Source organism: Setaria viridis, chromosome 5 (genome assembly GCF_005286985.2).
Source record: "Setaria viridis chromosome 5, Setaria_viridis_v4.0, whole genome shotgun sequence".
Classification (NCBI taxonomy): domain Eukaryota; kingdom Viridiplantae; phylum Streptophyta; class Magnoliopsida; order Poales; family Poaceae; genus Setaria; species Setaria viridis.
In genome coordinates this window covers 32301573-32315525 of record NC_048267.2, presented here as the reverse complement: position 1 = coordinate 32315525, position 13953 = coordinate 32301573, and the positions used below count along the sequence as shown (strand labels likewise).

Genomic DNA, 13953 nt, shown 5'->3' with positions numbered 1-13953 from the left:
AGTCATGGTAAACATGTTAATCACACTACAGGCACTACTTGTCTAAATTTTTGCATTGTCAAAATATCTATTTTTTCGAATTTAAAGTGAACATAAGTACTATGACCATTATAACCTATTATTAAGTTAAAGTTAATAATTTTACTATGTTTGATATTTAACTGCATCTAATATTTTTATAGTGTATATCTACTTAACATCAAGCTAACAAATTGTTTTTGCAATTTTTATGAATGTTATTTGATTTACTACTCAATAAATTAATATAATAGCAATTGTAAAAGAAAGAACATAAAAAGAAGTTTAGGCAAGAAGCCAAAATAGTGGGCTACAAAACCTTTTAGTACCGGATGATAATAACACCTGGGGCAATTTTATTTTGGCACGCTCTGCCCCCTTTAGTACCGGGTGGTAGCTGGACCCAGTACTAAAGGTCGACCCTTTAGTACCGGTACTAGCCAGCACCCGGTACTAAAAGACCTTTAGTACCGGGTGCTAGCTAGCACCGGTACTAAAGGGGCAGGGGTATTTAATCATATTGTCTTCCTCCCCCCATCCCTCATCTCGTAGCGAATTTTTCATCTCAATCGATGCCGCCGCCGCGACCGGCCCTCCGGATCCTCCGCGCTGCCATCTCGACGTCCTTCCCGACGATGCGCCGCCGGCCTCCTCCGCGACGGACATCGCGCGTGCCTCTCCCTCGGCCCACTCCGCCAGCGGCGGCCCTCCACTTCCCGACTTTGCCGGTACCTCCCCCACTTCGCCGCCGCCGGCCACCTCCCGACGACGCGTCGCCGGCCTCCCCGACACCAGCGCCGCCCCCGACCATCGCCTGGCGCCACCGCATGCGGCTCTCCTTCAGCCCACTTCGCCACCGCTGGCCCTACTCTCCCTGACTCCACCAGCGCCTCCCCCACTCCACCGCCGTCGACCTCCTCCCGACGATGCGCCGCTGGCCTCCCCGACACCAGCGCCGCCCCCGACCATCGCCCGGAGCCATCGCGCGCGCCTCTCCCCCGGCCCACTCCGCCACTGTCGGCCCTCATCTCCCCGACTTCGCCGGCGCCTCCCCCACTCTGCCGCTGACGGCCTCCTCCTTGATGACGCGCCGCCAGCCTCCCCAACACCGGCGCTGCTCCCGAGCCGGCCGCCGGCCTCCTCCTCGACAACGCGCCGCCAGCCTCAACGACACCGGCGCCGCCCCAGACCCGGCCGCCGGCACCTCCCTCCCCCCTTGACACCGGTGCCACCGCCGACCTGGCCTCCATGAAGCGCAAGCGGCTGGACGCGGGCTCGATCGTCTTCTCTGTTGACCTAAGTCCGCGATCGGCTGACGTCATATTTTTTCTTTTTTTATTTCTACAATATATGAAATTAGCTAGAAATTGTAGAAAAAATGTTGAATAGATAGAAAATATAGAAAAATTGTTGCAAAATCCTATTAATTGTAAGTTGCACAACATGCCATGTTAGAAAATTCTATTAATTGTTATAAATGTCTTGAAATAAGTGAAAGTTACTTTGATACTTTTAGAAATTACCAAAAAATTTTTTGATGTTGTCATTTACTGTTACAATATTCATCAAATAGTTCAATAAATTATAGAAATGTGCAATTCATTGTAAATATTTGTAGTCAATTAATGTTACAAAATGTATAAGTTTTATTTGGTCATTCTTTTTTTATCATTTACTAGCAATTCACAGTAAACAATAATTGTTGTAGTCATTTATTGTAACAAATTGTATAAGTGTTTAACTCTTTTCTTGTTGTCATTTACTAGTAATTCACAGTAAATATTGTTGTAGTCATTTATTGTACCAAATTGTATAGCTGTTTAATTTTTTTGTCATTTACTAGCAATTCATAGTAAATATTGTTGTGGTCATTTATTGTAACAAATTGTTTTTTAGTCATTTATTGTTTGAAAATTTATATATTATAGTTATTCTTAGAATAATTTTTTTATATTATATTAGTTACAATGGCACGATCAGAGGATGAGCTGGTTCAATTGGACAAGGAATACCTAATGGACTTGATTGCTCAAGGTCGCACGAACGATCCGCCAAACGAAGAGGTCGATCACATCCAGACTGACATCTACCTCAGCATATGTGGTGATGGCATTGAGGAGCAACCAATTGCTGAGGGAGGCAATGATGGGCAACAAGGCGTGGTATAGCAATTATTATACGTAAACAAGATTTGAATTCTCTACTTATCAAGATTATTGGGAATTAATAGTTCTTTCGTTTTTCAGCCATCTGGATTGAACAGGTCTAAACGGAAACAAAACCCAAAGAAGAAGTTAGAGGGTGAACCAACTGCTCCAGACAATGCTAAGACCAAATTGGTGAATCAAACTAGGTTTCTTGTTAGGGATAACATCCCAATAAGCTTTCAGAACTGGAAAGGCCCTGAAATCGATGAGAGCGTGGTCCCATAAGCATGGTCCCCATAAGCACGATTCCCGAGTGAGAGAAGGAAATGATATGGGAGCAGATAAAAGAAAACTTCATGTTCGAAGGTGTAGACGAAGAAAAAGTGAAAGATTGGGGTTTTTGGAAGGTTGTAATTACTTTTCAGACATACAAGAAGAACCTAAACAAAGGCTACATAAAGAAGGACCTTACACTAGATTTCATAAAGCACCCAAAGTTAAGAGATCACTAGGATTCATTTGTGTAGTTCAAGCAGTCGCAAAAGAGCGCTAAGGCAACTAAAATCAACACCGACAATGCTATCCTGGATTCTTTGAGGAGACCAAGAAATCAATACACCGACCTCATAGACATGCTTAACAGAGCATGGGCTCGCTTTCGTCAATATCACTCAAGTGAATTCAAGGAGCAACTTCATATCCACTCTGAATTCCCACTATGTATTTAATTTGCACATCTCGTGTCACTTCCTTGAACACAACAAATACTTCATAACTTCTTTTACCATATATATAGTGTTTGAGACAGAATCCAGGGAATAATTTATGCGGATACTATGTATGTGAGTTCATCCATGGCTTTGTACGTCCCAAGTGTATAATTGACCACGAATTCATAGTTCGTATATAATTTTTTAACAATAAATTAGTTCTAATTGCGCAGATCCATTGATCTAATATAATAACCTTTGCTAATGACACGGATTATGCACATGAAGGAAGAACTCCTTGAGACGGAAAAAATAAGTGCAATTCAAGAACAACTCAGTGGATTTCTTCTGGATAAGGTAGTAAATCTAGCGGGAGAGTTCCATAATGATGGATCAAATTTGCATCACCGTCAGGACTCGGGTTCAGAGTAGTTGATCCAAAATGTTGAACTTGGAGAGTTGATGCAATGTAATATTATTCATATATGTGTATGCATAATATGTCTATGTATAATATTATATCAAATATAATATTATAGATCAAATACAACTTTATATATATTGCGTATTAGAACTAGTATACGTAAAGGAAACAAATATGAAATACTAGACTAAAGAAACAGAAAAGAAAATGAGAAAAGAAACAGAAAAGAAAAAAGAATTTTGTACCGGTTGGTCTCCCCAACCGGTACTAAAGGACCCCCTTTCGTACCGGTTATTTGAACCGGTACTAAAGAACCCTCTTTAGTACCGACTTAGCAATACCGGTTGCGCAACCAGTACTAAAGGAGGTTTGGACCCGGTCTGAAGGCGCTTACCCCAGCAATGTACCTTTTTTCTTCTAATCTTTCTATAGATATTCTTCCTTCATTTTTTAACTTGGCTATTTCTATTTCTCTCAATTTCTATTTTTTATGTACTATATTTAAAATATTTTAGTTCCGTGGTATATTTTGTTTTATTGTAATAGTGTAGATCTATGGTTTTGGACTTTGTTGGCGTATTTTGAATTCTGTCAAGCAATGAGAAATTATTGTTTTGTGTGCAAACTACAGCACTAATATGTTATCGATGAGCCCTTTTGTTTCCGATGATCCACTTGAATTCTTGGGCCGGGTCGGCTTAGTAACCATAGTTTCTTTTCTGACATGGACAAATTGATCACATGCTAATAACTATAGTGGTGGGCCGGGTCTATATATAGCATAATGAAAATAGTATTATCTTTAATTAAAAACATATGTCATCTAGAGCATCACGTATTCAACAAAAGCTAGTACATCTAGAGCGTGACTGAGTCCCCTTCCCTTTTCACTTTTGTCTACTATACTCTTTGTTATCGAGAAGAATTCTAGTACATCTTATATGACTTGGTGTCTATAATGAAGCAAATGGCATGAACTAAGGCAGGCCTACCTGCGTCTCCTTCCCTTTTCGCTTGTCTACTAGACTCTTTGTTATCGAGAAGAATTCTAGTACATCTTATATGACTTGGTCCATATTATGAAGCAAATGGCATGAATTAATATAGTTGACCCTCTAATCTTCCAGCTCTAGGTTTTTTATGCTGTTTTCAAAGTAAAGTTCAACATGGTACTTTTATTTCTATTATAGATATATTATATATGTACTTATTTTGTAATATTTTAAAAGTGACATCAACTATATATTATCAATCAATATACGGCCTGCTTTCTTCTGCTTCTGCTGCAACTTTTAACTGCAGCTACACGACACAACCGCTCAGCTCTAGGTCAATTGCAGGCGAAGCAGAAGCTGCACCCTGGATACAACACTGTAGCGGTTGCTGCAGCGCAACCAACTGTTCCGAGTACACTGATATATAGTTTCACATATTGACTGCTAAGTTAAAGAAACTTGACTGACTAGAATTGTAAAACGATCTGCTCCTTTCTTTTTCAAATTATATGTTGATTTTTAGACTTTTCGAGGTACATATTTTTTATTGTGTATTTATTGTATATATGTATATATTTATTGTGTATTTTTATTGTATATATTTATTGTCTAGTGCAAATCCAAATCTATATGTATAAAAAAATATAAACTAAAAAATATCAAAAAGACCTACTCCCTCCGCCAAATTGTAATTCATTCCAAGAATCTTGGAGAGTCAAAACAACTCAAGTTTGACCAAAATTATAGAGAAAAATATAAAGATTTATGACATCAAATAGATATACTATGAAAATATAATTGATAAAGAATCTAATGATACTTAGTTGACATCATAAATGTTATTATATTATCATATAAATTTGATCAAACTTGAGATACTTTGACTCTCCAAAATTCTTGGAATGACTTACAATTTAGAACGGAGGGAGGGAGTATAATTTAGGATAGATAGAGTATATTTGAAATAGCATGGAGCAGCGTCGCAAGGAGGATCTCAAGCTCCACCATCCAATACATTGAAATACAAAGCCGCAGCAGCGTACTTTTCAATTCGAGCCAGAAGAATGGCATGACGGGGACAGCCGTTTCACTTTGGTAGCAGCCCGGCTGCCAACAGTACCCGCACGCCTCGAAGGCGTTGACGATGGAAGCATGGCACGTGATGGAGCTCCCGTCTAGCCGATCTACACTTGCACAACCAGAACCTTTTCGTTTGATTTTCAACACTATTTTTACCGGGAGCGGTGACGGTGTCATCGGCGGGAAAGACCTCGTCGTCGTGGATTCTCCCTTCGCTGTATGCGCCAACGACGGCGCAAACTAAACAAACCTGTCCTTTTTTCCTTCGGAATTTCAGCCGGCGGCTAGTCTTGCACCACCGAATAAAAAGTCCAATTTCCCCGGGCCACCTGCTCGCGTCGCAGCCCGCGGCATATTCGCCAACATTATTGCGTTCACACGCGGGCCACGCCTCCCACAAATACCCCAGGTGAGGCCATCTGCCCACCCACCAGTCCACCACTGCCCACAATCAAGTCCTCACTCGCCGCGCTGCATCCCCCCGCTCCGGCACGGCCATGGCTCCGATCGCCGTCGGCGACTCCCTCCCCGACGGCCAGCTGGGGTGGTTCGACGAGAGCGACCAGCTGCAGCAGGTCTCCGTCCACGCGCTCGCCGCCGGCAAGAAGGTCATCCTCTTCGGCGTGCCCGGCGCCTTCACGCCCACCTGCAGGTCCGTGCCCCCCCTCTTCCCGTCTCCGTCTCTTCCACCCTCCTCCCGCTTCCTCGGAGATCTCGTAGCTTTTTGGTCACATGCGGCCTCGCTTTAGCGGGAATGGGACTGGGGTTTCGACCCCGTGTTTTTTGTTGGGGGAAAAAATTAAATCTTTCTAGGTCTTGTTGCGTGTTGGGACTCTGTCCCGTGATTCTCGAGGAGTTAGTTGGAATTCGGAATGGATACTAGAGATTGGGTTTTAAGCAAGCAGATCGACGACGGAAAGCTTCGCGTCCTCAATTCGTGTTGGGAAACCGGTTGGTTTCACAACCCAACCCAACCCAACCCAACCCGGGTGGTACTTTCTGGTTCCTGTGCTAATTGGAGTCGAAGTCGTAGTTCTGGTCCTGATTGGGATCGGGGTGGGGGGCATTTTCGCTATATAGCTTGGGCATGCGGCCATCCTCCATGCAACGGCATACGCGATGGTCCCGACGACGACGATGACGTGCTCGGCCGGCTGCAAGCGGGCACGTGCGATGGTTATCGACGACCCTGTTCCCGCCGTAGAGGAGCGAACCAAGCGGACGCTCCCAGCTGGCCCGCCGGCTGAGGCTGGTGCCATGGTCTTATACAAGGCACCGCACATCCATGCCTTACCCCTAAAAGCTGTCCCGCTGGCTGCTGGCAGGGAAGAGCCACCCTGCTTGCGCAAGCATTACCTCTTGGAGCTGAAGCTCCGGGCTGACCTGCCGGTGCACTTTGTTGGCGAAAGGATATTGAAAAACTCTGACCTCAACGGGCAGCAGAACCGATTCCGTCTCCCTGGCGATGGCGATGTGTGCGTCCTCCACAAGATCCTATCACCTGAGGACCTTCAATCTGCCAACCTGCTCCATGAGATAGCCACGACGCCAAAAACGCTGAGGTGGCAATCAGAACCTGACAATGGCGCTGCTGAGGAACAGGGGGAGCAGGGGAAGAATAAGAAGATGACGGGAAGGGAACACGGAGGGCTGCGTATGAAGCTCGTGGATCTCATTGCTGGTGACAAGGAGCTTCTGCTACTACGTTGGGACAGCAAGAAATCTGTGATCATCAAGGGGGAGGGGTACCTTGATTTCATCAAACGGTGCAGCTTGAAGGAGAATGATGTTGTCGAGGTCTGGGCCTTCAAGCAACACCTTTTTTACAATTTTGGGAAGATAATGTGTTATGAAAGCCCTCTGCACGTGCTGATTGTTAAGAAAGATCAGCAGCCGCGGTGCAAGTACTGCTCCAGTGTCCCCTCCCACAGTGAATGAATCATGTTGGTGCGGACTTGATCTCCTTTCCTAGTTGTCTTTTGAACAGAGAGGGTTGTATATTGGAATGCACCAGTATAACTTTCAGGCTATGTTGTTGCTGACACTATCTCCTTTCCTAGTTGTCTTTTTAACAGAGGAAGTTGAATACTGATAAACACCAGTATAACTTTCAGGCTTGTAGTTTCCCTATGCATCTCTTTAACTTTATCTAGTAAATTGACCACCATGATTTCAGTTTAATGCAAATTACAGCTTACTTTGAGTTTTTGACCATTTTCAGTGTAGATTGCTCATTGCTCAACTAAAGACAACTTAACACCTAACATTAGCATGAACTTGGTAACCTCTATGAACGTGATAGTTTGGATGGCATGTTGATAAAATTTAGAAAAACAAAGGTTATTGCACTTACTCAAGCATATGTGGTGAATTGTAAAAATAAGTCTCAAATGCATACTCCTCACTTTAAGAATTGCACATTGGTCTAGCGAAATGTTCACTTCTTTCTGTTATAGGCTAACTGTTGGAGGCCCAGAAATTATTAGAAATTATCGAAAAAATTCTCCTTGTACTTTGGGGAACCAAGAAATGGGGTTTCATTTCTTTAAAAAAGGTTCCTGCCGTGAACTAGGCTGGGAGCCTGGGATGTTGGTTATGTTATGGCTGTTGGCTATGGTTTCTCTCTATTTTCCACCTCTGCATGTGCTAGTTTTCTATATTGATCACCTCAATTGGTAATTTGGCATACGTGTATCGCTCAAAAAAAATGTTCGTCATTGGATCTGGTGAGCACATGTGCAAACCTATGCACAATTACTGAAAGAAAACCTAGTGAATTGAAAATGGAGATGCATTACAAAATTAACCAGGTCAAGCTCTGTATGAGCCAGCCTCCTGAGATTATTTACAATCATGATTCAATTTTTGCAAGTCACTGTATGTGCTTTGAGTTTTAGTCATTTACAGATAGACAACTTAACTAAAAGTAGGTTAATTCCTGATATCAGTGTACAATTGGTTACCTGCATGAATTTGATAATTTTCATGACAAATTGCTAAACTAACAATATTGAAGGTGATACCGCTGACTTAAGCTACGAGTTTTATTGCTCCTGTATCTCTGTGTCATTTATTTTTGAAACATCTAAGTACTCTTGTTGTGTTATGATGTGTTGTCTTTACCGCTAACTTAAGCTAAGAGTTTATTGCTCTTGTATCTCTGTGTCATTTCATTTTGTGAAAAAGCTAAGTACTCAGGCTATGTTATGCTGTGTCTTTCTTTTATGTTTGCAGCATGCAGCATGTGCCAGGCTTCATTACACAGTCTGAGCAGCTCAAAGCCAAGGGTGTAGATGAAATCCTGCTCATCAGTGGTAGGTTGCTGGCCTATCTTTGCTTTTATATATATATCATGGGTGACATTGATCTTGAGCTGAGCATAGAATATAGACTTATATTGCTTTCAGAAACTGTGGCATTTAATTGCTCTGAATAGCTGTAAGGTAGCTCTGTGTGACATCACACAACAGAGTTATGTATTTTGTCAGTTATTTACATAAAGAATTATATATATGATACAATGCAAATCCTGTAAACAATGCCTGGAGACTAATGCTGCTTTGGTAATTTCAGACATTATACATCTATAATCCAGAAGCTACTATCCTGTTACACATAACGATTACCGCTTAATTTGCTGTGTTATGCTTATAACCTTGATAAAAAAAAGTACCCATGCAAGAATAGTACATAACTCGCTATTTTGTGGTTTGCAGTTAATGACCCCTTTGTCATGAAGGCATGGGCAAAGACATACCCTGAGAACAAGCATGTGAAGTTCCTTGCTGATGGATCGGGAGCTTACACCAAGGCACTCGGTCTCGAGCTCGACCTTACAGAGAAAGGATTGGGCATTCGCTCAAGACGGTTTGCTCTCCTGGCTGACAACCTCAAGGTCACTGTTGCAAACATCGAGGAAGGCGGCCAGTTCACAATCTCTGGTGCTGAGGAGATCCTGAAAGCGCTGTAGGAGTTTCAGCTAGTGTAAAAGCGCAGCAGTGTTGTCCACTTCAGTCTGTCTTGTTTGAACTCGTCTGCTATGTCGCAAATAACTTGTCAATGGACAAGACCTAGTTCTATATGCACTGGATGAAACTTTTGGAGGCTATAACCGATGTTATATGCTATGCTGTTTACATGTGCACAATATGCTATTCGTGTGTTATATTCGCTAGCGTTGTTATCAGTCCTCACCATGAACCGTGAAAAGTAATGCAGTTTGTATGCGCTAAGTAAATCGGACAGGAACGCATGTCATCTCCTGGCCAAACCCCAAATCCCCTGGGCCCTCTATTAAATTTGAGCTATTTACAGGTCCCCTTCCGAATTACAAGGCACCATTTTAGCATGTCCATGCACGCAATTGTTAATTTTTCCCAGCACAGCTGCTATGTGCTATCTGTGCGTAAAGCTTCTTAACCCACTCGCCACGTCGATTTTTTGTGAGTGCAAAAATTTCTTGGTCGCGACCCGGTGAACCCTCTTCAGCTTCCCACAGTTGTCCTCTGCGGCCTGTGGATGCCGCTCACCGTCCTCAAGATCTTGATCTTGCCAGTGCACGGTGCTGTGGTGTGCCGTCTCGGCTTCGGCCGTCGCATCAAGAAGAGGAGACTCTAGGCTAGTCCTCGATTTGGTGCGCTTGGGATCCCGAGCGACGGCGTCGGCATGGAGAACGTCTTCTATCCGAGATAAAACTGCAAAGGCTAAGCTCTCAAGGGTCCTGGAGTAGCTCTCCAAGATGGCAAACCCAACATCCTGAAACAAAGCGACACATTCAGGGGCAGGAGTAAAAGGACACTGTAGCGGATCCGAAAAGTAGCTGAAAAATGTTGGCTCACCTTGTTGTGCTGGATCTTGCTTATGTCGAGTGTAGATTGAGGGATGCCAGGGAACTTGTGCTTGAGGATGAGGAGCGTCGTCTGTGCTCGCTCCTCGAACTCCTCTCGCTTCTCCAAGCTGACACCGGAGCCCCACGACAGCTTGTTGCATATCTTCCTCTGCCAGATGACGACGGAGGCCTCGATTTGGTCTTTGAGGTCGACGATCTTGTGCTCCGTTGATAGGTCTACTGAATTTAGGAGCTCATTGGGGTCGAAAATGTCACCGGTTATGATTCTGTACATCGAGTCCCCAAGAATGGACCTCCCATTCTGCAAGATTAGTGCTGATGCATTAGCCTTGGAATTTGCATGGTTTTTAGCAGCTTCCTGTTGAGAGGATCTTATGGATCACCTTTGGCAGAGACTCGATATACTCTTCGGGGATCTCCATCTCTGTGATGACATCAGCGTTGATGGCTATGGCCGCCTTGAGCACTTGCCCAACAAGCTCCTTCTGGTGCTGAAGGAACTTTTTGGACGCGTCCGACAGGCCCTCATCAGGAACCCTGGCGGTCGGGATCCACCACTTGTCGCACGAGTCGTCGTCCTCGCCCCCGTCCGCGTCTTTCGCCACGTACCAGAACTCCTGGGCCTCGTGGAAACTGTCAAGGTACTCCTGTTCCACGCACAGAAAAACAAAGTGCCAGGTGAATTCAGATGAACAAAGTGTTGACCTGCATGCACATTGGTTCGGCGAGCTCTAAGCAAAGATGAACAGAGCACGGCCATGCTTACGAGTAGCATCGCGTCGAGTTTTCGCAGGGCCGGGATGTTGACGAGGAGATCCCCGCGCTGCTGGGTGCCCATCACCTGGTTGGGAACAAGGACGAAATGCAGGAGGTTACAAAGCGCGGTTTCAGAGTGAAAAAATTGGTCAGAATCAATGGCGTAACATCGATCTCATGGCTGACCTCCATGTTGGTCCCATCCTCGGATACTTGTTGCGACGGGGCGAATTCGACGATGTGGTCGGTGACGGACAGGAGCCAGTCGATCTCCTTGTTCCACCGCGCTCTCCGATCTGCCGACATGGGCTCGAGGCGGCGCTGTTCCCCGAATATGGAAGCTGCAATTTTCACCATTGTGAAGAAGATTTATGCAATTGGTCGGGTAGTAAAGAAACAACATTTTAATGGTGGGGAAATGTGTGCTTGCCTGCAAGATTTGTGATGGCGTTGGATAGGGCGAGAGCAGAGGAGACCCCTTTGCCCGTGCCAGACATGTCCTCCCCAAGCAGCAGCTTGGTGAACTTCTCCTTCATCAAATCCAAGTCTGCAGACAATCCGACACAGGTTAGCCAGTCTGAGAAATTCTTGGGAGATACAAGGTTTGAGCAGAGCTGCCGTTCGATTAGTGAAGCGAACAACAGCATTATTAGCAATGGTGAATTGGTGATCACCTGAAGGCGGCCCGCTGTCGCGGACGATTCTCGACGGCACCGGTGGCAGGTCATGGAGGCGGCCGGAGATGGCCCGCGAGCCGTGGCTCCTCGACAGCACCCGCTTCTGCAGGGGCGCGGCGGTGGCCGTGTCGTCATCGTCCTCAGCCATCCCGCTCCTGACGCTGCTGCCGCGCGGAGACGATGGCGGGGACGAGAACGAGGGGCTGGGCGACACGGCGCGCCGCGTCCTCGACAGGAACCTGTCAAGGCTGTGGCCGCGCCGCAGGAATCCCCCAACCATCACAGGATCATGTCACGGGGAAACCGTGCCGCACGCGCCCGCGCACGGGCGCGCGCCGATGCCGACGCGGCGGAGCAGGGTCGAGACGTTGTGTGAGCGAGCTAGCTGGACGCGTCAGGCGTACATGGGCTTGCCGCCGGTGCTCGGCGGACGACGGGGGCCCGGTCGTGCGAGGCAGGAGACCGGCCGGCCCTGCCTGCCGCCTCGACGACGACGACTACGGCTAGAGGAAGGGGAGGCCCTGAAGTTTTTGCGCTGCTGCGTGCGTTGTGCGCGCGTGCATGGCCAGTGCTCGCCGGCCACAGGCGCGCGCACGTACGATGGATTGGATGCCAGCGCCGCGAACTCGCGATGGGGGCAGGGCGTGGTCATGTTGGGGAGCAAGCCAAAGTTGGAAAACCAGAGGCAAGCAGGGACGCGCCATTGTTAGCGGCCAAAATTAAGCAGCCTGCTCTATTTTTCCTCCCTCGTCTTCCGGCAGAGCCCGCGTGATCGTTTTCCCGGTTTGCGTTTGCACATGCAATTGAGCAGCTTGTGATAAAATGCTTTTTTTAGAGAGGGTGAAAAATGTTTTTGCATTCACGGAAAAGTTCGAGGTTTCTAGATTGCAAGCCTCTTCGCTCACTAATCGAATTTGAACTACATTCCATAATAATTAAAGGTAAATATGTATTTCAAATTAGGATTTGGAAATTACTCCCTCCGTTCCAAATTACTATTCGTTTTGACTTGGTACATAGCTTTTGATATGTACATAGATATATATTATATCTAAATATAAAGCAAAACTTATGTAACTACGAAAGCTAAAATAAATAGTAATTTGGGACGGAGGAGTAGCTAATTTGGAGGTAGTGGGCTCGGAGGCAAGATGGCACAAATGCTACTAGCCGGGGTAGTGAAGCAACAGTGAAGATTGAAAAGGGGCAAAGCTAGTGTGACCAACAGTTTGTCGAAGGCGGGTTAGTTGCAGGCAACAAATTCGGTGGTAGGAGTCACCAAGATAGAGGGTACATAAAAAAATTTGTCAGATCTTGTCAGATCTTGTTGGGGGGAAATATTAACGATCTCCTAAATACCGCTTAAAGAAACAATCATGAGACAATCATGAAGGACCAGTTCCACCCGGGATAACGAAATCGCCGTCAAGCCCAACATAAGTGGGACTCGCCTCGCCCGACTGCAGTCCCAGGGTCGGGACCGTCCGACCTCCCGCCGCAAGGCTCCGCCTCGTCCGACCGCGACCCCGGGGTCGGGGGCGCCCGACCCCTCGCCACAAGGTTCCGCCTCGCCCGACCCTGGGCACGGGGGTCGGACTCACTGGGGCCCCCAAGACAGATATCCCCCTCGGGCGCGGACCGGGTGATCAGGGTAACGATCCCGTGGGTCCCCCTTGTCGACCTCGTCATAAATGCGCCGCAGGTCTGGCAGGAAGAAGGATGACCGCGCTCCTCGCGCAACCCGCTGCAAGTACCCATGCACAACCACACTGTACAAGCTACAGTACCGGCGGTTTCCTTCCATTCGCCGCAGGGTACTCATGGCCTGCGCCATCTGGAGCAGAGGGAAGACTCGCCCGTTCTCGGGACCCGCGCGCCCGGCAGCAGGGATGTGACGCCCTCTCTCCGCGAGCCATCATCGAGACGGCGACATCCGCCGTCCCTCCCAACGGACACCGGAGTGGCGACGAAACGCCCTCATCATGACCCGGCGCCTACAGACACCGAAGAAGCTATATGTAGGGCGCAACGACAGTTGGCGCACGGCCGCCCTCCTCCTCCAGCATACGTGCCGGCAGACACCAGAGGCCGGCGAGGGCGCCGGGCGCCTAGGAACTTGGTTCCTCCCTTCGTGACGTATTTTTACCATACTACGTTTAAACTCTTTACTACTCTCATCACCCGGTCTCAGCTGTAACCCCGACAGCCCCCTCACGATATAAAAGGGGCATCGGGGGCCAGAGACGGGGACGGCTTCTTCTCCCTCCAGACAAGAGTACACTCTCACATTCCCTTAG

At 46.6% G+C, this 13953-nt stretch overlaps 2 protein-coding genes across 2 annotated transcripts; one reads left to right on the top strand and one right to left on the bottom strand.

The window, feature by feature from the left end:
• Nucleotides 1-5793: 5793 nt before the first annotated feature.
• On the top strand, nt 5794-9521 carry LOC117857428 (peroxiredoxin-2C). The gene is made up of 3 exons (XM_034740083.2): nt 5794-6026; nt 8609-8688; nt 9091-9521. Exons 1-3 carry the CDS (start codon nt 5872-5874, stop codon nt 9342-9344), a joined length of 489 nt encoding a protein of 162 aa, XP_034595974.1. The 5' UTR covers nt 5794-5871; the 3' UTR covers nt 9345-9521.
• A 20-nt stretch (nt 9522-9541) lies between these two features.
• LOC117857426 (rop guanine nucleotide exchange factor 12) lies at nt 9542-12483 on the bottom strand. The gene is made up of 7 exons (XM_034740082.2): nt 11654-12483; nt 11410-11526; nt 11166-11320; nt 10990-11064; nt 10607-10870; nt 10213-10524; nt 9542-10129 (listed from the first exon to the last, which is right to left on the bottom strand). Exons 1-7 carry the CDS (start codon nt 11934-11936, stop codon nt 9770-9772), a joined length of 1566 nt encoding a protein of 521 aa, XP_034595973.1. The 5' UTR covers nt 11937-12483; the 3' UTR covers nt 9542-9769.
• Nucleotides 12484-13953: the final 1470 nt, after the last annotated feature.